General features: G+C 47.7%; 2 protein-coding genes across 4 annotated transcripts in view; one reads left to right on the forward strand and one right to left on the reverse strand.

The window, feature by feature from the left end:
• Nucleotides 1-536: 536 nt before the first annotated feature.
• On the reverse strand, nucleotides 537-14,167 carry NOB1 (NIN1 (RPN12) binding protein 1 homolog). Its single transcript, XM_033218838.1, has 9 exons — nucleotides 14,007-14,167; nucleotides 13,753-13,885; nucleotides 11,132-11,262; nucleotides 8,305-8,376; nucleotides 7,964-8,089; nucleotides 7,669-7,869; nucleotides 6,992-7,089; nucleotides 3,795-3,939; nucleotides 537-1,268 (listed from the first exon to the last, which is right to left on the reverse strand). Exons 1-9 carry the CDS (start codon nucleotides 14,067-14,069, stop codon nucleotides 999-1,001), a joined length of 1,239 nt encoding a protein of 412 aa, XP_033074729.1. The 5' UTR covers nucleotides 14,070-14,167; the 3' UTR covers nucleotides 537-998.
• A 3,398-nt stretch (nucleotides 14,168-17,565) lies between these two features.
• WWP2 (WW domain containing E3 ubiquitin protein ligase 2) overlaps nucleotides 17,566-26,105 on the forward strand; it is a 179,958-nt gene continuing 171,418 nt past the window's right edge. Inside the window, exons 1-2 of one of the 3 annotated variants that reach the window (XM_033218841.1) lie at nucleotides 17,584-17,673; nucleotides 24,867-25,070. Coding sequence is in view for 1 of the 3 variants with exons in the window: in XM_033218839.1 (XP_033074730.1) it covers nucleotides 17,661-17,669 (9 nt within the window). In the remaining 2 variants the exon portion in view is untranslated. Of the gene's footprint in view, nucleotides 17,674-24,866; nucleotides 25,071-26,105 lie in introns of all 3 variants that reach the window. The other 2 variants (XM_033218840.1, XM_033218839.1) reach the window with 2 other exon arrangements.

The raw sequence follows: 26,105 nt of genomic DNA on the forward strand, positions 1-26,105 counted from the left end.
AGCTGAGACTGAGCCCTAGTACTCCAGCCTGGCGACAGAATGAGACTGTCTCAAAAAAAAAAAGCACAGGTGGACTGAGTTGTCATCTTGGTCTAGCCACTCACAGGCTGCGTCACTTACCTGTTGTAGCTCAGGACTGCTTGAAGTAACAGCAGCCATACCCTGTACTAACGTTCTATGGATTAAATGGGCTAATGCAGAGTAAGTAGTTAACACAGTTTGTTTCATAGCTCTTCGCAATGGAACAGCAGGCAGCTGAAGAAAGAACTGATACGGGGTGATTACCAGTGCTGTCGTGTTACATAATAGTAATGTACCAACGTGATAGTTCTTGAATTTGCTAACTCTATAGTGGTTATGTAAAAGAATATCCTTTTCCTAGATGATTCATACTTTGTGACTGTGTGTACAGGAAAAAGATGAGGCAGAACCGTAGGGAATCCAGGTGAAAGGCCGTCAGGGAGCTCGCCACATTGCACTTTCCAGACTAATGGAAACCATTCTCAAAAAAAGGAGGTTCAACGAAAAGAAAGACATGGTAGTTCTTAGTTTTATTATAACCTTGTATTTTCTGGCAAAAAGATAAATCTAAATGCATGATCTCTGGGCACACAGCTCAAGCGTCAGCCTTGAGATGACCTAAGCAGCAAAAATTTGGCCTATTTAATAAAAATGCACAGGAGCTTGCAGCCGCATTTACTAGAAAAATATTATCCTTTGGAAATTCCTTTCTTGAAGATTGGCTCCAGGGCACTGTTCTTTGTTTTTATGCAAGTCCCTTTCCTTGGCAGGCAGCCAGGTGCGCCAGATGTTCACAGGCCATGGGACAGCCCAGTTCCCTGCAGACCCAGCAGGGCATGGCCGGGCAGAGCTGCACCGTGAAGCCCACCTGTTATTTCCATCGGGTGGTCCTGGAGATGACACGGCTGGGGAAATGGGACACCGGAACTCCACAGTGGCCAGAACACCCATCCAGTTTGCCTGTGGGAAATCGCACTTCACCTTTTCTTCACAAACTTCTTTCTGGAAGCGTTGGGATTTAAGCGTCTCCGCCCAGCTCCCAAGGTGCTGTCCCGGACCTGCAGGGTAGCTGAGCGGCTGGAGATGTCGTTCTCCACAAAGGGCGACACCCCGGTGATGTAGTCAGGGGCGAACACGTTGGTTTTCTGCCTGGCCTTCCGGGAGAGTCGCAGCTGAGGGAAGCGCTGATCCTCGGTGAGGTGGGGGTTGACGGCGTATTTGCCCCCTTTGGGAGTGGGAAGCGAGTACTGGAAATAAGACAAGGAAGGGCCATTAGAAGAAGGGGAGCCACAGTCACACAAGGCGCAGCCGACCTTGCGGATCCTGGTGCGGGCAGATGACAGCGGGTGGTAACTGACTGCCTACCATGTGCTGTGTGTGACATGCCGCCGCCTCCCACTTGATTCCCACCTCAATTCACACATGAAAGACCGAGCACGGTATTTTGACTACATACCTTCAGCTAAAGACAATACAGAAATAGAAATACAAAGCATTCCAGTGTGCATTAATACACACGTGTATATATTTCCTAGCTCTGTCCATTGGAGCCAAGACGCAATGATACCCCAGGACAATAGACGCACCCAGTCTCCAGATCTTTACTTCTAAAAACCCTCCTACATAAAAAACCAGAGCTCCTGAGAGAAATGTCAGATTCTGGGGCACACGCAGGAGACGGCTGAGAGTCTGGGAACTTCTTGTTATGCCAGAAAGTTGTGTTGAAAGAGTACCTGGGATCTGTCAAAAGAACACAGGCTCCCACTGGCCACACGCTAGCACAATGCGAGGCTCAAAATGACAGTGACAGATCACAACCTGTAGACTAGAACACAAATCCACAAGACCACACTCATAGAAATCAATACATGGGAATAAATGGAAAGTTCCTCTTTACAGTAGAATACCAGGTCATAAACACGTAAGGAATGACAGAAAATCACCATTTGGCAATCACTACAATAACTGTTTCAGGCAACTTAACTTCAACAAGAAATAACATATACATAGTCTTAGTCTCTTTCTACAAATTAAGTATGATAAATAACTTTACAAGGGATGAAGGTAGCAGAAGCCACTGAACCAAGTAATCAAAGTTAGTATCACCAGTAAATTATACAACTAATTATTATTATTATTATTTTTTTTGAGGCGGAGTCTCGCTCTGTAGCCCGGACTGGAGTGTATTGGCCGGATCTCGGCTCACTGCAAGCTCCGCCTCCCGGGTTTACGCCATTCTCCTGCCTCAGCCTCCCGAGTAGCTGGGACTATAGGCGCCCGCCACCGCGCCCGGCTAGTTTTTGTATTTTTAGTAGAGACGGGGTTTCACCGTGTTAGCCAGGATGGTCTCGATCTCCTGACCTCGTGATCCGCCCGTCTCGGCCTCCCAAATTGCTGGGATTACAGGCTTGAGCCACCGCGCCCGGCCACAACTAATTATTTACCCACTGAAATGAAGTCCTGAGAAAGACACAGCAGGATCACTTCTGGGGTGTTCCTGCCAAAACTGCACAGCCCCAATCTAATCGAGTCCCGAGGAAATACCAGACACACCCAAGGGGAGGGACGTTCTACAAAGGAACGGGCTCCGAGTTTTCCAAAGTGTCAGGGTCATCTAAGACAAAAGACGGAGAAAGGACCCCAAACGAAAAAAGACGAGATGACAAAATGCAGCGTGTCACTCTAGACTGGATTCTGCACCCAAAAAATCTTTTGTCAGGAAGTTTGTAGAACAACTGGCAAAATCTGGATTTGGGTTTGCAGATTACACAGTGGTATCACAGCAATGCTGATTTTTTCATTTAGATAAAGTCCTTGTTTCAAGGCAAAGGGGCATTATGTGCACAATTTACTCTCAAATGGTTCAGGAAAAAACTACGTACATGTATAAAGAGAAAGCAGATGTGGGTACATGATTTACCCTGGGAAATCCAGGTGATGGGTAAACAGGAATTGTTGGCTGACTGCAGTGCCTGACACCTGTAATCCTAGCACTTTGGGAGGCTGAGGTGGGCAAATCACCGGAGGTCAAGAGTTGGCGACCAGCCTGGCCAACATGGCAAAACCGTCTCTACTAAAAATACAAAAATTAGCCGGGCATGGTGGCGCGTGCCTGTAATCCCAGCTACTTGGGAGGCTGAGGCAGGAGAATGGCTTGAACCCAGGAGGTGGAGTTTCAGTGAGCCAAGATGGTGTCACTGCACTCCAGCCTGGGTGACAGAGTGACGTCCCGCCTCAAACAACAACAAACCCCCAGGAATTGTTTATACTGTCTTTACAACTTTTCTGTAAGTTGAAAATTATAAGGTTTTCACGCACGCGGGGCTATTTTACTGGTGGGAGAGGCCAGTGCCGCTCATTTCGCTCGTTCGTCCTCTAATCCTTCCCTCCCGGTTCTCTGTGTTGGCAGTTGCTGCGCATGTACCCCATCAGGCCCTCTCTTCTGTGCTGTGCTTTCCACACCCGCTCCTCTCTGCACCATGGGCATCCCGAGACCCTGCCCATCCTTCAAGTCCTGCACAAATCTAACCTCTGCCTTACTCCAAATGAGCTTCCCCTTCGTGAGCCACTACTGCAGCCTTTCACAGCTACTGCCCGAATGACCGGTCGCTTCTCATGAGATGGCATGTGTGCGTTCTCCCTGTTCCGTCTCGGTCCCTAGGTCACAGGCTTTCAATCCCTGATCATGCACAAATGACCAGACTGTTTTCTTTTGTCCTTTCTGTTCCTTTCGACTCTGGCGTGGGGAGGGGACTGGGAGAGGCGCCACTCACCCGGAGGCCGCGGGGATTCAGCACCTTGGGGTTGCGGGAGAAGTGCATGTGCAGGGCGCCGTCATCACCGACGGTCACGGACACTTTCTTCAGGGTCTTGTTCCCACAGTGAGAACAGAACACTCGGCTCATGTCAGACGTTGTCCTGGGAGACACAAAAGGAGACGATCTGCGCCAAGCCACAGGCAGCAAACGCCTCCCTTGAGTACAAGGTGGATCCCGGGCCTCAGTAGAAGAAACAGGGAAGGGCTGAACCGCACCACACATGGTACAAACATGAAGGCCACTGAAGCTGTCAGAAAAGGGCCACCGCGTCCCTTTGAGGGATAGATAAACCACAGGAGGGGCGGGTAAGGAAGTGTGCAAGCGAGCAGGATGCAGTTAGGTGAATCCCGAACCCTTCCTACACACCACCAGGCTCTGTTCTGTAGGGTTCACATCACTAGTCCTGGGAGGATGGCACCATCTCCGTTTTACAGATGGGGAAACTGAGGCAAGGCAGCTTGCTCAAGGTCACCCAGCTGGTCCATGGCAGATAAACCCAGGCAGTCTGGCTCCAGAATCAATGCCCTTCACATCACGGCACTTTCTCGAGGGGCACCTCGTCACACCAGCAGCTCTGGAGGCGGCAGAGCATATTGATGAGACAGAAAACACACTGCCGTGGCTGAACGAAGCCCAGGCGCTGACGACAGTGGACCCTGGACAGGAGGAAGTTGCTGCTGTCAGCGGCAAAGCAGGGGCCCTGGTCCCTGTTCTTCTGGAGTTCTCCATCAGTTCCCAATGGTCAAGACACAAGAGCTGGGTGGAATAGCTGGAGAAGCCATATGCCTTACCCGAAGTCTCTGGTGAGTGAACTAAGCACCTCGTAACGAGTGTTGGGACCTAATTATTTTGTACAGCAAACTGTGCAGTCACGGGGCTAATCTGACAAGAATGAAGAACATTCCAAGTGTTTCTAAGAACTGAGTGTTAATCTGGTGAATTAAGTGCTTCTGTAACAAAGGACATTGGAAAAAATGGAATTGTATGAAGCCAGGAGCTTTACTGTCATGAGCCTGAAACAGCAAAATGACATGAAGCTTCAGAGGAAGGTGCGGGCCACTGAGGAGCGGCAGAGCCACACTGGCTGGCGGGGCTGGGCCCCAAGCCTGAGTGCTGGGCTATGCTCAGGGCTTCAGGGAACGAGGCTTCGCACAGTGGCAGAGCTGGGGACCCAGAGAGGCACCTTTGATGATTCAGAAAGTTCCTCATGGGCCTCTACAAGGGCACCACCAGATGGATCTACATGATGCCCCCAGACCCAGCCTGAGCCTGCGGAGTGGCAGATGCCACCCTAGAGTAGGTCCCCAGGCCACATTCCACCAGCAAGTCTGCGGCAGAGGCTCTTCCATGCCAACCAGGTGGTCTCCAGGGTCCCAGAGGCCTCCCTACAGAACAGCAGCCCTCCCCACAGGAGCCAACTCAAGAGTCAGAAAAGCAACGAGAGGTCAGTGGTCAAGAAACTAACAGTTGACCCGATAGGCACGCTGCTTATGTACCGGATACCACAGAGTCCTTGACACGACTGTCTTCCTAGTTCCTCACAACCACCTTCTCAATCTTATTAAGAATCTGATAGGGCCGGGTGTGGTGGCTCATGCCTGCAATCCCAGTTCTTTGCGAGGCTGAGGCAGGCAGATCACTTGAGCTCAGGCATTTCAGATCAACCTAGCCAACACAGTGAAACCCTGTCACTACTAAAAATACAAAAAGTTAGCCAGATGTGGTGGTGGGTGCCTATAGTCCCAGCTACTTAGGAGGCTGGGCAGGAGGATAACTTGAACCCAGGGGGCAGAGATTGCAGTGAGCCTATACTGTGCCACTGTACTCCAGGCAACAGAGTGAGACTGTCTCAGAAAAAACCAAAACAAACAAAAATATGAAGCCGGGCATGGTGGCTCACGCCTGTAATCCCAGCATTGTGGGAGGCCGAGGCGGGCGGACCAGAGGTCAGGAGATCAAGACCATCCTGGCTAACACAGTGAAACCCGCCTCTACTAAAAATACAAAAAATTAGCCAGGCATGGTGGCATGTGCCTGTAGTCCCGGCTACTCAGAGGCTGAGGCAGGAGAATCGCTTGAACCTGGGAGGCAGAGATTGCAGTGAGCCGAGATGGCGCCACTGCACTCTAGGCTGGGCAACAAGAGGGAAACTATCTCAAAAAAGAAAAAAAAAAAAAGAATCTGAGAGCTGGATGGCTCACGCCTGTAATCCCACTACTTTAGGAGGACAAGATAAGAGGATTGCTTGAGGCCAGGAGCTAAAGACCAGCCTGGGCAACATAGTGAGACCTCATCTGAAAGAGAAGAATCTGAAGCATAAAGAAGTGAATCAGCTTTTGCAAAATCACAGCGGCAGCAGGACACAGAATCTGGATTAGAACCCATGTCCTCTTCTTTTTGTAAATAGAAAATCTCTCATGTATAAAGCAGACAAAACACAATAAACCCCCATGTATCCATCACCCCCCAGCTTCAAAAACTATCAATTCACGGCCAATCTTATTTCATCTCCACCCCCACCCACTCCTCTACTTGTGGATTATGTCAAAGCAAATCCTAGACATTCCAAGGACAAACGTTTCAGTATGTACCGCTAAAGAATGAGGCTCACTGTTCCAGAACCCATATCCCTAACCTCATGCCACTGGGATAAGCTGGGAGGTCCCTGGCAACCTCTGTCCCCAAGTTCTCAGTGCCCAGGTGGAGACAGAACCCAGGCCCCAGAAGAATGACGAGGTGGAAGAAACATTAACGTAGGGCTCTCTTTCAATAAGTCTGTAGAAGAAACAGGAGGAGTAGGCTGGGCATGGTGGTTCACACCTGTAATCCCAGCACTTTGGGAGGCTGAGGTGGATGGATCTTTTGAGGTCAGGAATTTGAAACCAGCCTGACCAACACGGTGAAACCCCACCTCTACTAAAAACATACAGAAATTAAATTAGCCGGGTGCAGTGGTATGTGCCTCTAGCCCCAGCTACTTGAGAGGCTGAGGCAGGAGAATCACTTGAACCCAGAAGGCAGAGGTTGCAGTGAGCTGAGATTGCGCGACTGCACTCCAGCCTGGGCGACAGAGCGAGACTGTGTCTCAAAACAAAAAAAGAAACTCAGTGTGTTCCACAGAGGGCACCAGGGCCAGGTCACCAGCTACGTACTTGAAACAGCCGTGGCAGCGCAAGATGTAGCTCCGGGCCTCGCGAATCAGCATGCCGTTCACTGCTAGCACATGCAACCCCATCTGCAGCAGAACATTCTACAAGTACAAGTTAAAGAAGAACTCAATTTTCTTGTCATCAATTTTCTTCTCACATTAATTTTGTAATCACAGTTAAGGGAACTTCACAAACCCTGCGTTGCCCATATTCCTTGGCTTTTGTGAAGGAAACTCAGCTGGGGAGGCCTCTCAAGATGTGTAAACAAGGATGAAGACCCAGGTGTCTTTCTCCCACTGTCCTGGAGCCTGTGTTTGTCATTTGCCATGACCCGTCATTAGCAAGCTCTCTCAACAGACATTTTGTCTGGGCCAAATATACTCATTGCTGGCTGAAAACCCTCTCTCCCTGTCTTAAGAATCTGCTGACCACATGACATTATATATACTGAAAAAAAAAAAATAGTAAACATTAAACATTTAATGTACTATACAAATGTTGTCATCATATCACGACTGTCTAGCCTCTAAGCAAAACTAAAAATCACCAAGGGCACAGGTGGTTTCCAGAACCAGGAAAACAAGTGCTGCACAGCACCAGCTCCGTGTACATCTGTATACCTCGGTAGGACCATTGCCGATGACGTGTGTGACACGTGGGCTCAGGCCCACCCTACCCACCTGCATGGCGAAGTCTGTGGTCATGCAGCCAACCCGCACGTCCTTGGGGACGTCACATTGCTCCAGCTCCTGCTGGATCTGCTTGATGTTATTGGGGGTTATCCAGCCACCCCCATCGTCATCGCTGTCATCTTTTCTGTCTTCAGACCCGTTTTCTTCCTCCTCCTCCTCCTCACTTGGAACATCCTCACTTCTGTCAATCTGAAACATCAACAGACCTTTCAAACTCCCAGCCCACAGGAGCAGTGGGGGAGACGCTGAGCTGTCATCCGAAGACCAAAAGTCAAGGCCTCACCAGCAGCTCCTGCAGTTCATGATCGATGCTGGGCAGAGGGTTTCTCCAGAACATGAAGGAACTAAATTCCAGGTTCTCAGGCTCACAAGCTGGGTGTCCTTTCTCTGTTTTTTGTGGGGGTTTAGGCTGAAATTAAAAGAAACAATTTTAAAACCTGAAAATTCATCTGTAGCCTTTTAGGTTACAGATGAAATCACATATGACATACAAGTCAGATCAGACAGGGCTGGACAAACGATGTTATTGGTCCACGTAAATTTAGTTCACTGTGAACACGTAACTTACAGAAATGTGACGTTTCAGAAAAGAGCATGAAGAGCCTAGCTTGTCTAAGAAATTACCTTGGAGGGCAGATGGAAACCAGAAATGTGCAGAGGTGTTTCTGGGTGCTGAATCGATGAGCTCACTTTAACCTTTAAAAAAACAAAAAACATATTTTACCTCTTGTTATCAAAATTAAAGATACCCAGTTTTTTTTCTGGCCGGGTGTGGTGGCTCACGCCTGTAATCCCAGCACTTCGGGAGGCCAAGGTGGGTGGATCACCTGAGGTCAGGAATTGGAGACCAGCCTGGCCAACATGGCGAAACCCTGTCTCTACTAAAAATACAAAAAATTAGCCGGGTGAGTGCAGTGAGCCAAGATCACGCCACTGCACTGCAGCCTGGGCTACAAGAGCGAGACTCTGTCTTTAAAAAAAAAAAAAGACTCCCAGGTTCAAGCGATTCTCATGTCTCAGCCTCCCAAGTAGCTGGGATTACAGGCGTGCGCCACCATGCCCCACTGATTTTTGTATTTTTTAGTAGAGATGGGGTTTTGCCATGTTGGCCAGGCTGGTCTCAAACTCCCAGCCTCAAGTGATCTGCCCAACTCAGCCTCCCAAAGCGCTGGGATTATACACACGAGCCACCGTGCCTGGCTGACATCCAATGTTTAAAAAAATCAGAGAATAAAAGTAAAAAAATAGCTGGGTGCAGTGGCTGAGGTAGGAGGATTGTTTTGGGCCAGGAGTTTGAGACCAGCCTGGACAAAAGTGACACCCTATCTCTATAAACAAATTTTAAAATTAGCCAGGCATGGTGGTGTACACCTATAGTTCCAGCTACTTGGGAGGCTGAGGGAGGATTGCTTGTGCTCAGGAGTCTGATGCTGCAGTGAGCTGTGATCAGCGCCACTGTACTCTAGCCTACGTGATAGCAGGATCCTGTCTCATTAAAAAACAAACAAAAAACAAGTGTGGTAGTTCATTTCTGTAATCTCAGCATTTTGGGAGGCCAAGGTGGGGGGATGGCTTGAGCCCAGGAGTTTGAGATCAGCTTAGGCAACACAGTGAGACCCCATCTCTCTTAAAAAAAAATTTGGGCCGGGCACGGTGGCTCAAGCCTGTAATCCCAGCACTTTGGGAGGCCGAGACGGGTGGATCACGAGGTCAGGAGATCGCGACCATCCTGGCTAACACGGTGAAACCCCTTCTCTACTAAAAATACAAAAAAACTAGCTGGGTGAGGTGGCGGGCGCCTGTAGTCCCAGCTACTCGGGAGGCTGAGGCAGGAGAATGGCGTAAACCCGGGAGGCGGAGCTTGCAGTGAGCTGAGATCCGGCCACTGCACTCCAGTCCGGGAGACAGAGCGAGACTCCGCCTCAAAAAAAAAAAAAAAAAAAAAAAATTTGAAGGTAGTTTCAACTAGTGCAAAAATATGAGTCCACCATAGTTTTGGTGACTTTAGGCAGAGAAGATTAAGCAATTGTTTGTCAACACTATTGAAAATGAACTATTATTAAACTTTTTGGCTTCTAAAATCCTCTGGCTTAGAAATAGACAATGGGCACAGGCACAAATTTATCAGTCTCTTCAACCTAGCCATACTAGGTAAGACCCTAAAAGCACAATAGGAGTCAGAATTTTGAAGGAAGCAAAGGTTTGAAAAAACACTTGCACGTACTTAGTGTTCCTTCTTTTTACCTCCAGAAAACTCTCTTTTTTTGAGACAGGGTCTCACTGTCACCCAGGCTGGAGTGCAGTGGTGTGATCACAACTCACTGCAGCCTCAATCTCCTGTGCCCAGGTGATCCTCCTGCCTCAGCCTCTCAAGTAGCTGGGACTAAAGGTGCACACCACCATGCCTGGAGAGTTTTTTTTTTTTTTTTTTTTTTTGTAGAGATGGGGTTGCCCAGGCTGGTCTCAAATGCCTGGGCTCAAGTGATGCTCCTGCCTTGGCCTCCCAAAGCCCTGGGATTATAGGCATAAGCCATAGCACCTGGCCAGAAAGAATTCTGTTTTTTAAAAAATTATTATATACAGATACATAGATTTTTATTCTTTTTGCATTTTCCAAATTTAATTTTGGTAGCTTTCCCCAAAACCTACAGATCAAAAGAGACTAATCAGGAGGCTGAGGTGGAAGGATCACTTGAGCCTAGGAGTTCTGAGACCAGCCTGGGCAACACAGGTAGACCCTGGATCAAGGGGGAAAAAAAAGGGACTGAAACACATTTGCCAATTGTAATGTATGAACCTCAAACTCTTAACATTTACAGAATAACTGAGGAATGTGAACGCTGACTGGATATTTGATAACAGGCATTACTATTAATTTTGTGTAGGTGTAATGATGGCTTTAAAGTTGTTGAGAGTCTTGATCTTTAGAGACATACCAAGATATAACTATCAGTGAAATACTACACAATGTCTGAGTTTAAAATACTCAGGGCTGAGGCCGGGCATGCTGACTCATGCCTATAAACCCAGCACTTTGGGAGGCCAAGGTGGGCGCATCACCTGAGGTCAGGAGTTCGAGACCAGCCTGACCAACATGGCGAAACCCCGTCTCTACTAAAAATACAAAAGTTAGATGGGCCTGGTGGTGGGCACCTGTAATCCCACCAACTACTCAGGAGGCTGAGGCAAGAGAATCGCTGGAGGTGGAAGTTGCAGTGAGCTGAGATCATGCCGTTACACTCCAGCCTGGGCGACAGAGCGAGACTCCATCTCAAAAAAAAAAAAAAAAGTACTCAGGGCTGTGGATCAGTGTAGATGAATACAGACTAGCCATGAGATAACTGGAGGGGGATGATGGGGACCCTGGGTCCATTACACTAGTCCTTCTACTTTTGTGTATCTGATCGTTCCCACAATACAAAGCTTCTAAAAACCCATCCTCTTGATTTACCTTCTGTGGTTCCTGTTTTAGGTGAGACACTCCAACAAACTCTGCTTCCAACTGGTATGTGAGTGCAAGCACTTGGATGTCCGTGGCAGAGAGGCTGGGGTAGTCTCCTGTTTTCTTTGAAAACTCAGTCACTGTAAACAACAGATTTCCATCTTCAGTTAGAGGCAAAAAGCCATATGACCTTGGATAACCAGTGGAAGTATCAAAATGATTTAGAACAGATCAAAACAATGGAAGTATCAAAACAATTTATAAAGGATCATTGTGTCATGAAAAATCTTAACACTTTCATCCATTTTCTGACCTTTCCCTACACGCAGTTGAGAAATTTGTATTCTCCACCACCAAGACTCATGCCAGTTAGGTTTACTGTAACACCCTTATCAAATGCAGAGGAAGGAGCAGAAAGTTGGCTGGGGCAGGGTGTGGTGGCTCACACCTGTAATCCCAACACTTTGGGAGGCTGAGGTGGGCAGATCACTTGAGGTCAGGAGACCAGCCTGGCCAACATGGTGAAACCTGTCTACTAAACATACAAAAATTATCCAGGTGTGGTAGCAGGGGCTTGTAATCCCAGCTAGTCGGGAGGCTGAGCAGGAGAATCGTTTGAACCCGGGAGGCAGAGGTTGCAGTGAATCAAGATCACGCCACTGCACTCCAGCCTGGGTGACAGAGTGAGACTCCAGAAAGTTGGGATGCGGTGGCTCATGCCTCACCATGGGAGGCTGAGGTGGGTAGATCACTTGAGGTCAGGAGTTCGAGACCCACCTGGCCAACATGGTGAAATCCCTTCTCTCCTCAAAATACAAAAATTAGCCAGGCATGGTGGCACATGCCTGTAATCCCGGCTACTCAGGAGGCCGAGGCAGGAGAATTGCTGGAACCCGGGAGGTGGAGGCTGCAGTGAGCCAAGATCGTGCCACTGCACTCCAGCCTGGGCAACACAGCCAGACTCCATCTCAAAAAAAAAAAAAAAAGTTTCAGATTTAGGAGCATTCTGGATTTCAGATCTAGGATGCTCAACTTGTAATTGTAGTAGTCTATGAGGAAACAAAAAGCATGTGCTTAATGCATAATAAATGTCAGCTGTTCGACTGCTGTTATTCTCCAGAGTCATCCATAATAAACATTTACAATTTCCTACTTTGGAAGGCCGAGGCGGGTGGATCACGAGGTCAGCAGATGACACCATCCTGGCCAAATAGTGGCCGAGACGGTGAAACCCTGTCTCTACTAAAAATACAAAAAAAATTAGCTGGGCATGGTGGCGGGCGCCTGTAGTCCCAGCTACTCGGGAGGCTGAGGCAGAATGGCATGAACCCGGGAGGCAGAGTTTGCATGAGCCGATATCGCGCCACTGCACTCCAGCCTGGGCGATAGAGCAAGACCCCATCTTGGGGGAAAAAAAAATTTCCTGAAATTAACAGAGAGATGTCTCCTACTACACTGGTACAAGGAACACTAGATACACTGCTCTTATTTCCTAAAAAACAGGCATTAGCAGCAACTACAATTTACTGTCCACTTACTGTGCACTAGGCACTGCATTAAAAGCTTTACGTGTTAATTCATTTCATCCTTTGCCAGTCTTCAGAAGTACTATTAGTATTTCCTCGGAAAGATTTAGTAAGTTGGCAAAGATCACAGAGCTACTAAGTTGGTGGAGAAAATTGTAGAAATCACAGAGGAGGTAACATCATCTCCACTATCAGCCTCTAACCTCTAAAACACTTCCAACCACGTAGGGGCCTCTCTTGGGTATCACCTTGATTCTCAACAAGAGAACAATGCTGACTCCTAAGCCAAGAGACAATTGTTTACTTTTCTTTATTTTTTATTTTTTTTGAGACAGAGTCTCGCTCTGTCGCCCAGGCTGGAGTGCAGTGGCGCGATCTCGGCTCACTGCAACCTCCACCTCCGGGTTCAAGCAATTCTCCTGCCTCAGCCTCCCGAGTAGCTGGGATTACAGGAGCACGCCACCACGCCCAACTACTTTTGTATTTCTAGTAGACATGGGGGTTTCCCCATGTTGGTCAGGCTGGTCTCGAACTCCTGACCTCAGGTGATCCGTCCGCCTCCGCCTCCCAAAGTGCTGGGATTACAGGCCGTAAGCCGCCGCGCCCAGTTTAATTTTCTTTCACATTTAATACAATGCCTTAAAAGTATTCCCTTTTTAAAGCTCTGTCAGGTGCAGATCTTTATATCCAGTCATCAGCCTAATCTACTGAAAAGAAATGTACAAGAGTAGTAGCAAGAGATCCAACCTCTTATTTTAAGTCCAAATAAATTTATTGCGTGTCTGCAAAGTGTTTAACACTGTGCTGACTGCCATATTCCTCAGTCCACGCTCACAGCAACCTTGGAGACAGATACAATTATTATTCCCATTTTGCGGATGAGGTAAACGAGGCCCGAATTTGAATGCTATGCTCGAGGGCATACAGCTAGTTACTGGCTGACTCCAGACCCAGGAAGCCTCTCTCCTACCACTATCTCCTAGGAAGTGCTGGCTCTAAATCTACTGCTCTGATAAGGCAGCTAGACCCCAACTCGCACCCAGGTGGGTGCCATCTGCGCCCGGCACCCCAGCTTCCCATCAACGCTGGGGCAGAGGCACTCACCCAGCCGCACGTATTCCGGTAAGGGTTCCTTGAACCGCAGCTCGTAGGGCAGGACAGCGAGCCGCCTGCGTGTGGCCTTGTCCCGAATCTCAGTGACCACCTCCCGGATGGTGTAAATGTTCTTCCCGATGTCCTGCGGACAGAACGGCCCAGCTCAGACTCGCCCGCACCAAGCAACGCTCCGCCCGACTCCACGCACTCCCAGAGGGGCGGTCAGCCCAGATCCTTCTTGTCCCAGAGGGAGCTCCCCGTACCTGCAGAGCCGCATCCCGCAGGAAAGCCCCAGCGTCCGCCACAACGTGCTCCACTGGAGCCATGTTGGCTGCGTGAGCAGGGAGCGCACATGCGCACGGAGCTTGCGCCGGCTCCTCTGTCCAAGTCTGGGCCTCTGGGAACCAGAAAGAGCAGCCGCGACTTGGCTGCGCCTCCTGGCGGCCGCGCCAGCACCTCCCGGCTCTACTCGCGCGCATGCGCAGCGAAGCCGCCCGCGCACACAGCGAGGTGTGGGCGGGGTCAAACCTTGGGGGACACCTGGGAAATCCGCTTCAGCATCTAGAGCTTAGCGCCTTCTTCACCTTTGAAGATAAAACCTGCCAGGTGTAGTGGTGCGCGCCTAGAGTCCCAGCTATTAAGAAGGCTGAGGCGAAAGGATCGCCTGAGCCCAGGAATGTGAGACCTGCCTGGGCAACATAGCGAGACCCTCATCTCTTCAATAATTAAATAAATGTAAAACCTGTATATATTCCTATGGTTAAAAATCAATACAGATTACCTAATTTCGTTATCACAGCACCCCTATGAGATAGGCACTGTTTTATTTTTTGTTTTGTTTTATTTTTTGAGACAGAGTCTTGCTCTGTTGCCCAGGTTGGAGTGCAGTGGCGCCATCTCCGCTCACTGCAAGCTCCGCTTCCCAGGTTCATAACATTCTCTTGCCTTGGCCTGCTGACACCACGCCCAGCTTTTTTTGTATTTTTAGTAGAGACGGGGTTTCACTGTATTAGCCAGGATGGTCTCCATCTCCTGATCTCGTGACCCGCCCGTCTCGGCCTCCCAAAGTGCTGGGATTACAGGCGTGAGCCACTGTGCCTGGTTCAACCTTCCTCACCACTCAGTCTCTTCATCATCTAGAACGTGCCTGTGCTACCTGCCCTAACAGACTATGGCTGGAGGCTACTTCTCATTTTCTAGTTTATCATATCAATTTTGTTTTTTGGGGACAGAGTCTCACCCTGTCATCCAGGCTGGAGTCCAGGGCGCAATCTTGGCTCACTGCAACCTCCGCCTCCCAGGTTCATGCGATTCTTAAGCCTCAGGCTCCCCGTGAGCTGGAACTACAGGCCTGCGCCACCATGCCCGGCTAATACTTGTCTTTTTTGTAGAGATGGGGTTTGACCATGTTGCCCAGTCTGATCTCGAGCCCCTGACAGTCTGATCCGCCCGCGGTGGCCTCTCAAAGTGCTGAGATTACAGGTGCCAGCCACTACGCCCTGCTAGCTTTTACTCTTAATGCACAGTGCGTGCTCTTTGCCTGTCCCTTCTCCCCTTTGGAGAACACTTACTCAGATGCTACTAAATCTTTTCTGCAGGGTTGTTTAAAAAAAAGCAACAAAGATAAAAGATGAAATATGAATGAAGAAAACAAACCAAAACCAACAAATGCTAGTAAGTCAAGGAAATAGTCTCTAATTTATCTAGAACAGAATTAATAAAATTGCCATCAATGGAACTAGAGAAGTTTTAGTTATAGTAGTTTTATAAATGAGACTAATACAGGGTTTAATGTACAAAGACAGGACTGTATCTCCTTGAAAGTTAATCTCTCGGATTTGGAGTGGTACTAGAAAAAGTAGAGACTAAGCGTCCAACCTATTTATTTATTTATTTACTGTCGCCCAGGCTGGAGTGCAATGTTGCAATCTCGGCTCATTGCAACCTCCGCCTCTCGGGTTTAAGCGATTCTCCTGCCTCAGCTTCCAGAGTACCTGGGATTACCCACACCGGCCACCATGCCTGGTGAATTTTTTTTTTTTTTGTGGTTTTTGTAGAGATGGGGTTTCACCAGGTTGGCCAGGTGGGTTTCAAACTCCTCACCTCAGGTAATCCACCTGCCTCTGCCTCCCAAAGTGCTGGCATTACAGGCGTGAGCCTCCACGTCCCACCAGTCAATTTAATTTATATGCATTTAATCCATCCAAATTCGAAGACCCAAAAATAACAGAATAATTAGTACAAGTCTTTGAGGCTAATTATGTCATTAGTATTAATTTCAATCAATGGTGATTAAACTGAGCCTTCATTCAACTTGTCCAGAACATCAGTCAAGAATGTCGATTTAAAATGTTCTTGAAGGCTGGGTGCATTGGCTCATGCCTGTAATCTGAGCACTTTGGGAGGCCAAGGTGGGTGGATCACCTGAGGTTAGGAGTTTGAGACTAACCTGGCCAACATGGTGAAACCCCATCTCTACTAAAAATACAAAAATTAGCCAGGCATGGTGGTGGGTGCCTGTAGTCCCAGCTACTGGGGAGGCTGAGGCAGGAGAATTGCTTGAACCTGGGAGGCAGAGGTTGCAGTGAGCTGAGATCAAGCCACTGCACTCCTGCCTGGGCTACAAGAGTGAAAGTCTGTCTCAAATAAATAAATAAATAATAAATAAATAAATAAATAGTTATTGGGCAGGCATAGCGACATTCACCTGTAGTTTCAGCTACTTGGGAGGCTGAAGCAAGAAGACTGCTTCAAGCTGGGAGTTCGAGCCCAGCCGAAGCAACCTATCCAGACCCATCTCTTAAAAAAAAAATTTCTCTGCCAGGCATGGTGGTTCATGCCTGTAATCCCAGCACTTTGGGAGGCCAAGGCGGGCAGATCATTTGAAGTCAGGAGTTCAAGACCAGACTGGTTAACATGGGGGAAACCCTGTCTCTTTGAAAAATGCGAAAGTTATCCAGGCATGGTGGTACATGCCTGTAATCCCAGCTACTGGGGAGGATGAGGCAGGAGAATCCCGTGAACCGGGAAGGTGGAGGTTGCAGTCAGCTGAGATAGCACCACTGCACTCCAGCCTTGGCGAAAAGAGCGAGACTCCATCTCAAAAACAAAAACAAAAACAAAATGCCTATCATCCATCTACCTACCTACCTACCTACCTACCTGCCTGCCTGCCTACCTACTACCTACCTACTTACCTGAATTGTAATTCGTTAAATTCTCTATGCCCTGTAGATTAAGGGAATGAGATTGGATTAGTGTGGAGGGGGGTTTTATGGATCCAAGCAGGAGATTTTAAGCTTTTGTACTTTTATGTCACAAGGCTGAGATGTTTGTGATCCTGGATGTTAAAGCAGTGCCTGCACATAATAGGCATAAGGTTGCCAGGAAATAGAAATACAGATACTCAATTCAATTTGATCTTCAGATAATCAACAAATACTTTTTTAGTATAAATACATCCCATTCTGTACTTGGGACATACATATTACACTGCTGTTTATCTGAAATTCAAATTTAAGTGGGTGTCCTGTACTTTATCTGGCAACCCTACTAAAGAGCTCAATTAAGTGTTTGTTGACTTAATAGGCTGAAGGTCTCGTTTCACCTGTAAAATGGGGCTAGTACCTGTCCCTGCCTCCATAAGGTTGATGGGCAGAGTAAATGGCACTCAGTGAGTCCTCAATTTATTTGATTGCCCGGGAGCATCCGGCGAGCAGAAAGCCCTTCCACTTTCAAATGCAAAGACGCTAAAACTGCCTCCTCGAGGCCAGAAGTGCCCCGGCCAGGCCTAGGTTGCTCGCACCTGCGAGCCTGGCCAGCCTCTTCCGGGTCAGGTGACCGCGCGCGGTCACGTGACCCGGCCCGAGTGCGGGCGGTGGAAGGCGGAAGTAGGAGAGGAGTTGGGCGCCGCTTCTATGGCCACGGCAGGTAGCGAGCGCCGGCCCGGGGGGCGCGGCGGGCTGGCTGCCTGCGCGGGGCGGGCCGGGGGCGGCGGGCGGCGCGGGGTGGGCCGGGGGCGGTGCGGCCAGGGCGCCGGGGGGCGGCGGCTTCCTGTGGGAGGGGCCTGGCGCGGCGGTTCCGGCCTCCGAGGAGGGGTGTCCCGGCTCCCGCCCGAGCGGGGTGGGCGCGCCGCGGCCCGCGCGGGGGCTGCTCCCAGATGGGCGCCCCGGCAGCCAAGGGTGCAGCTGGAGCGAATCCTCCCGGAAGGGGAGAGGAGCTTAGGTGCCCAGGCATGGAGAGGAGCGATCTTTGTGGAGGGATCGGGACCAGGGGAAGGGGCGACTTGAAACTGAGCTGGAAGTGGGTACCTGAGAATGGGTTTATGGTGTGGAACAAGAGGGAAGAAGATGCTGCCTGGACCCCCTCTGAGAGTCTCTCCCTTCCTTATTCTTTGGAAATGATTGTTGCCGAGACTTTGATGACGGTCCCATTCAGTTTTTAAACTTCAGGAGGGATCACAGAATCTTGGTCGCTTGCTTTCCTCGCGCCCACTTAGTCCTGCGTGGGTAGGATTTCCACTTCTTGGGAGCCTAGCCCTTCAGCTCATTTTTATTTGAGATTTTCCCTGAACGGGCCATCATCGAGGCTTTAAAAAACAAAAAAAGAAAATAAATTAAAAAAAGAAGTGTGGGCACTTTGCTCTGCCCATAACATGGCTTTTAGCTTACACTGTTGACCTAGCCCAGCGTTACCTCAGCAACATAGTGACTGCTGAAATCTTGGACAGAGGAGTGTCTACCTAGACTGCTTTATGACTTTTCCTCTTTCTTCCGTTTAAATTATTCAGTTTCCCTTAGCGTGTGACTGCTTATCTTGATGAACTGTAACTAGGTAGGGTGACTGAGAGGTCTGTGTTATGTTCCTTAGAACTGTGACCTGGATCATGATTTTGAGATTGAATACTTGTGTTAAAGCCTGTTCATCGTCCTGTTTCGCATGTTTACTAAAATTTGCAGAAGCGAAGGGAGTTTCATGAGTGCAGTGTAACTGGAACGAATGTTCAAACGACATTCACAGCAGCCAGCGTCGTTTTGGGTTACAAGTAGGAAAAAGTACTTTCCTAATGTATTATGAGTTCAAGTTTTTGGAGTTATTTGACAAACATTTAGAAATTAGTTTTTGTAGCAGCTTCTATGAGTGAGGTTGGGAAGGTGTTATTCTCATTTCACAGGGAACAAACAGACTTAAGAGAGACGATTTGATTTTTAAAAACAATTTATTGCTGTTTCTTGTTTGCTGGCCTCTTTTCTTCCTGCTAGATTGCAGATCCTTCAAGGGCAGGTTTCATATTTTCTTTGGCTCCTAGCCTAATGCCTGGTATGTTGTGGGCACTTGATAAATATTTGGTGAATAAATGCATTTCTAAAAGTCACACTGGCATAAATGGTGATAAGTGGTTTGAACCCAAGTCTTCTACTCTTTCTCTTGTCAGACAAGCTTGTGATTATCTGTGTTACTGGTCCATATGAAAATAGGCTCGAGAGAAAGACTTGGATTGGCTTCTCAGTCTCTTTCACTTCATGATTACTTTCGCATTTGCAAAGAGCATATACCAACATCTCACTTAACCTTCCCTGTGAAATTGGGGTGGTCAGTATTGTCCCTGTATCACAGATGAAGAGACTGAGGCTTAGTGAAGTCCTTACTTTAGATTCCAGAGCTAGTAAATGAGTAGGCACTCAAGCCCAGGCCCTTAATCCTTAGACCCATTCTTTTTCATTTACTGACAAAATAGAAAAATTTATTTTTATTTTATTTTGAGACAGGGTCTCACTCTGTTGCCCAGGCTGGAGTGCAGTGGCAATATCACGGCTCACTGTAACCTTGACCTGCCTGGGCTTGGGTGATCCTCCCATGTCAGCCTCCCAAACAGCTGGGACAACAGGCGGGTGCCACCTCACCTGGCTAATTTTTGTAGAGACAGGGGTTTTGCTATGTTGCCCAGGCTGTATTCAAACTCCTGGACTCAAGCAATCCTCCCACCTCAGCCTCTCAAAGTGTTGCAATTACAGACGTAAGCCACCATGCCCAACTGAAAGTTTTACATAATTTTTCAGGAATAAAAAGTGTGACATTTTAAGGAAAAAGATCACACAGAAAAAGTTGTGAATGTAAAATGTGAGTAAATGAAGTTTAGAAAACGCTGTACTCTACCATAGCTTCCTCTTCCTGGGAAAACATTCTTTCTTTCAATGAATATTTATAAGTACCCCCTCTGTCTTTGCTAAGCATTGTTGTACAGTCCAGTATGGTGTACACTAGCCACATGGGGCTGTTGAGCACTGCAGCTATGCTGTGAGCATAAAATACATTCTGGATTTTGAAGACTTAGCATAAAGAAAAAGTAAAATGTCTCACTGATACTTTTTATGTTGTAGGAAATGATCATATAATATGTGTAAACATGTAACATTTTGGATTTATTGGGTTAAATACAACATAATTATAAATAGTTGGTTGGACATGGTGGCTCATGCCTATAATTCCAGCACTTTGGGAGGCCGAGGTGGATGGATTTCTTGAGCCCACGAACTTGGGACCAGCCTGGGCAACATGGCGAAACCCTGTCTCTACGAAAAATACAAAAATTAGCCAGGTGCAGTGGTGCCCGCCTGGCTGAGGTGGGAGGATCACCCAAGCCTGGGGAGGTGGAGGCTGCAGTGAGTTGTGATCTTGTGCCACTCACTGTACTCTAGCCTAGGTGACAGAGTGAGACCCTGTCTCAAAAAAAGAAAAAGAAAAAAAGTTTCACCTTTTTGTCTTTTTTTCCCCCACTTAACCTTGACTTGACACCAGCACTTTTTTGTTTTTAAAATGTGTTTCCTAGAAAAATAAAAAATTATAAAGGTGGCTTGCACTTGTGGCTCCCATCTTATTTCTATTGGACAAACCTGTTCTGAATGCCAGGAATATAGCAGTACAAGAAAGGCAAGGATCCCCACCCTGGTGGATCTTCAATTTGATTAGAGAAGGCCACATTGATAACTAAGTAGAATATGTATTACGTTGTAATAAAGCAGGGAAGAGGGATGTAGGTTGCAGTTTACATAGGATCCTGGCCAGGTGCGGTGGCTCATGTCTGTCATCCCAGCACTTTTGGAGGCTGAGGCGGGCGAATCACTTGAGGTCAGGATTTCAAGACCAGCCTCAACAACATGGTGAAACCCCATCCCTACCCAAAATACAAAAATTAGCTGGGCTTGATGGCACATGCCTGTAATTCCAGCTACTCGGGAGGCTGAGGCACAAGAATTGCTTGAACTGGGGAGGTGGAGGTTGCAGTGAGCCAAGGTCGTGCCACTGCACTCCAGACTGGGTGACAAAGCGAGACTCCGTCTTGCTTTTGTAGAGATGGGGAGTGGAGGGGAGAGGGTCTCACTGTTGCCCAGGCTGGTCTTTAACACTTGGCCTCAAGCCATCCTCCTGCTTGGCCTCCCAAAGTGCTGAGATTACAGGCGTGAATCATTGCACCTGGCTCAGTCTCTGAACTCTAAATACTATCCACATGCTAACAGCTTCCATATTTGTATGTCTAGCCTGGGCCTGTCTCCAGACTTCCAGATCCAATTGCCCACGATATCTTCATGTGGATTCCTATCAGGCATTTTATAATCAACATCAACAAAATTGAGCCCCAACCCTGCCCTCATATAGCCTTCCCCATATGATTAATGACAACTCCATTCCTCCAGTTGTTCAAGCCAAAGACCTTGGAATCACCCTTGACTCGTCTCTTCCTCTCACACCCCACATCGAACTCAGCTCGTCCACAAAGCCTACTGGCTGTACTTCAGAGTACACCCTGGATGCATCTTTCCCCTGGATGATGGCAACAGCCTCCTAACTTGTCTCCCTCTTCCACCCTGGCTGGCCTTCACTTTCTCCACATGGGACCCAGTGCAAGTCTGTTAAAAGGCAGGATGGATCCTGTCCACTCCACTGCCCAACTCAAACCCTCCAATTGTCCCAGCTTAACTGGAGTGAAAACCAATACCCTATAATGGCCTGCAAGCCTTCCATGACCTGATCTCTCTTCCCATACCCACCACCACCCCGACCTCCTCTCTCCACTCCTGTTCACTCAATCCCCTCCAGCCACACTGGCCTCCTGACTGGTCCCAAAACCTGCCAGGGGTACTCCTTCTTTGGGGCTTTGAACTCTGCCTGGACCCCTTTGCCCCCATTCAGCCACACGTCCCCTTCCTTCCCTCACCTCCTCAGATCTTTACTCAGCCATCACTTTCAGAGAGAGGCTTTTCTAGAGATCCTCTTTTTTTTTATTTTATTATTTTTGGAGTCTTGTTCTGTTGCCCAGGCTGGAGTGCAGTGGTACGATCTTGGATCACTGCAACTTTCACCTCCCAGGTTCAAGTGACTCTCCTGCCTCAGCCTCCTGAGTAGCTGGGATCACAGGCATCCACCACTGTGTCCAACTAATTTTTGTATTTACTAGAGATGGGGTTTCACCAGGTTGGCCAGGCTAGCCTCAAAATCCTGACCTCAAGTGATCTGCCTGCCTCGGCCTCCCAAAGTGCTGGAATAGTGGTTTTTTTTTTTTTTTTTTAATCTTTTTGAAAACCACAAGCTAATGGGTTTCTTTTTTCTTAAGGAGGCTACTCTTCCAACTGTGCATCTTTGTAGCACCCCTGAAATGAATTTGAGTGCCAATTTCTGTAATTAGTCTGGCTTCCCGGTTAGCATCCAGTTTAGAGGCCTCCAGGATGGATGGATAATGGGCTTTTTATGTTTAAAATATGTATTGGTTTTTTCAAACATGTATTGAATACATGTTGTCAGGCATCCCACCATTTTATACATTTAACCTTGTTGAGGTGAAGTGATCCTCATGAGGTCAGGTAGCTAAGAAATGAAAGAGATAGCCATTTGAATCTTGGTCTTCAGAGTCCAGATCTGATCCTTCTACCACTTATCATTAGTAAGATGGGCGGAATGGCTATATGAACATAAACTCCCATGGAATCAAATCAGTGAGTTGCTTTTGAGCGACTTTGAGTCCCTTAGGACTATTATGTGTCATAGGCAGAAAGGAATTTATCAGGTAAAGAAAGGCAGATTTATTAAAGTGTGAAAACATGTTGCAAGAAAGCAATGGGCAGCACAGCAGAGAAGGGACTGTCTGCAAAGAGGCAGGGGATGGAGGGAAGTTTTACAGGGTCGTGCTGGAGGGGACTATGTGGGGATCGATGTGTCTGAGGGCTGTTTGTGATTAATCATTTCTCAGAACAACTGTCCATGGTTTTCCTCCACCTGGGGCCCCTTCCTCTTTGTTATTATCTTATTAGGACTGCACATAATGGACCCTGAAATTTCTTTTGTTTGTTTGTTTTGTTTTGTTTTGTTTTTGAGACAAGGTCTCATTCTGTCACCCAGGCTGAAGTACAGTGGCATGATCATGGCCCACTGCAGCCTCAACCTTTTGAGCTCAAGTGATCCTCCCATCTTAGCCTTCCAAGTAGCTGAGACTGTAGGTATGTGCCACCACGCCTAGCTAATTTTTAAATTTTTTGTAGAGATGGGGTCCCACTATGTTTCTCAGACTGGTCTTGACCTCCTGGGCTCAAGTGATCCTCCTGCCTCAGCCTCCCAAAGTGTTTGGGATTACTGGTGTGAGCCACCATACCTGGCTAGGGCTCTGGAATTTCTGAGAGATGGGAACAAAAGGGATGATGTTTCCCCCTGGATGATGTGACAGGTTAGATTCTAACCAAAATCTTTTTAGGAGGTTGCAGTTCCCTGTTTTTCACCCCACCGCAGTTTATAGCAAATATTCAGTGATTTAAATCATTACTACTAATAATAATTGTTAGGAAAATACCAGCTGGGCATGGTGGCTCACGCCTATAGTCCCAGTACTTTGGGAGGCTGAGGTGGGTGGATCACCTGAAGTCAGGAGTTTGAGACCAGACCCTGTTTCTACTAAAAATACAAAAAATTAGCTAGGCGTGATGGCAGACACCTGTAATCCCAGCTACTTGGGAGCCTGAGGCAGGAGAATCGCTTGAACCCAGGAGGCAGAAGTTGCAGTAAGCCGAGATTGCATCACTGCCCTCCAGCCTGGGCAACAAGAGTGAAACTCCATCTCAAAAATAATTAAATAAATAAAAAATAACAAGTACCAAGACATGGCAGTTCTGACCTAGGGCCCGTCCTCTTCCTCAAGTCACCCCATTGCAAAAATAATTAAATAAATAAAAAATAACAAGTACCAAGACATGGCAGTCCTGACCTAGGGCCCATCCTCTTCCTCAAGTCACCCATGCCTTTTGCTTCTTGTTTTGTCTTCAGATCTGCTTTCCAGTCGGCCTCTTTTATTCTTAGCTTATAATTCCACGGGGCTTCCAATAGTGTACCTCCCTGCTCCCTCCCGTTTTCTCTTTTTCCGTGCTTAGTCTTTGTAAGGATGTCATTTGGCAAAGTTGATTCTGTTTGATTGTTTTTCAATATGGGCCTTTGGAGAATGGAAGGTAGTAACTCAATGCTGGGCAGAGGAAGGAGGCCAAGAAAGAAGCATTAGTGTTGGAGTAGCATGAGCCTATGAAGAAAAGGAGAATCTTTTGGACAGAGCTTTTCCTTGTGTATCTTTCAAGAAATGGGTGCAGGCCGGGCACAGCGGCTCGAGCCACACCTGTAATCCCAGCACTTTGGGAGGCCGAGGCGGGTGGATCATGAGGGCAGGAGATCGAGACCATCCTGGCTAATGTGGTGAAACCCATCTCTACTAAAAATACTATAAACTAGCCAGGCGTGGTGGTGGGCACCTGTAATCCCTGCTACTCGGAAGGATGAGGCAGGAGAATCGCTTGAACCCAGGAGGTGGAGGTTTGCAGTGAGCCAAGATCACACCACTGCACTCCAGCCTGGGCGACAGAGCGGGACTCCATCTCAAATAAATAAATAAATAAACAAACAAATAAATAAAGTGGGTGCATTGTTGATCTCTAGTTAGAAATAAGCTCTGCCTGTTTCTATAAGAGCTGGTTAATTAGAAATAAAATCTTTGTGAACCCATGGATTATATTGAAAAAATTTTTTTAAAAACAAGAAATAAAACCTTGATACTGGTGAGTAATTTCTGCTTTTCCCTGGCTCCTTCTACACAGGTCTTTTCATCTCAAGATCAATGTTCATTGGTTTTTTCACTCAAAGCTGGGTGAAGAATTTTAGGAATTGAGGTGCTTATAATGCCAGAGCCTAGAATTTCAGGACCGAGAAGGGGTTTCGTTTGGAGTTGATATTTGAAGAGCTCTTACTGTGTGTCCTCTGCTTTACCTGAACTCATGTAGTCAGTACAGTAATCTTACAAAGTAAGTACTATTATTATTGGGTTTATTTCACAGATGAGAAAACTGAGATTTAGAGAGGGTAGGTATGATTTTGTGAAATATATAGTCTTCCTCCCCTTTCCTGACCTATAACTCCTAAAATCCTTGAAATCTCCCAAGTGATCAGTGTCTTTTTTTTTTTTTTTTTTTTGAGATAGAATCTTGCTGTGTCACCCAGGCTAGAGTGCAGTAGCGTAATCTTGGCTCACTGCAGCCTCTGCCTCCCGGGTTGAAGCGATTCTCATGTCTCAGCCTCCTGAGTAGCTGGGGCTACAGGCATATGCCACCACACCCAGCTAATTTTTGTATTTTTAGTAGAGATGGGATTCCGCCATGTTGCCCAGGCTGGTCTTGAACTCCTGAGCTCAGGTGATCCACGTGCCTCGGCCTCCCACAGTGCTGGGATTACAAGTGTGAGCCACTGCACCTAGCCAGTGTCTTTTTTTGTGCTAAAAATTGACCTTTGGTTGGGGACTCCTGGATAGTCTCAGGATGAGGGGACCGGTGGGGCCAGGGAAACCAGCCTTGTGGTTAGAGTGTTGGAACCTTTAGTCCTATACCCAGCCTCTGGGACAGGGAGAGGAACTGAAGGTTGACTTGATCTCCAGTGGCCAGTGACTTAATTGATCATGCCTGCATAATGAAACTTCCATAAAAACCCTGAAGGACTGGGTTTGGGGAGCTTCTGGATGGCTGAACACCTGGAGGTTCTTGGAGGATGGCGTCCCCAGGGAGGGCTTGGAGGCTCTGCACCCCTTTTCACATGCCTTGCCCTAGCATCTCTTCATTTGTATCCTTCGTAATATCCTTTATAATAAATCAGTAAATACAAATAAAGTGTTTCCTTGAGTCCTGTGAGCCACTCTAGCAAATTTATCCATCCTAAGAACTTTGATTTATAGTCGGTCGGTCGGCAGCACTGGTAAAACAACCTGGAGCTTGCAATTGACATTGCGAGTCGGGGGCAGTCTTGGGGACTAAACTTGTGGGATCTGATGCTACTTCCAGGTGGATAGT

This window comes from Trachypithecus francoisi, unplaced genomic scaffold (genome assembly GCF_009764315.1).
Source record: "Trachypithecus francoisi isolate TF-2019V2 unplaced genomic scaffold, Tfra_2.0 Lachesis_group10, whole genome shotgun sequence".
NCBI lineage: Eukaryota > Metazoa > Chordata > Mammalia > Primates > Cercopithecidae > Trachypithecus > Trachypithecus francoisi.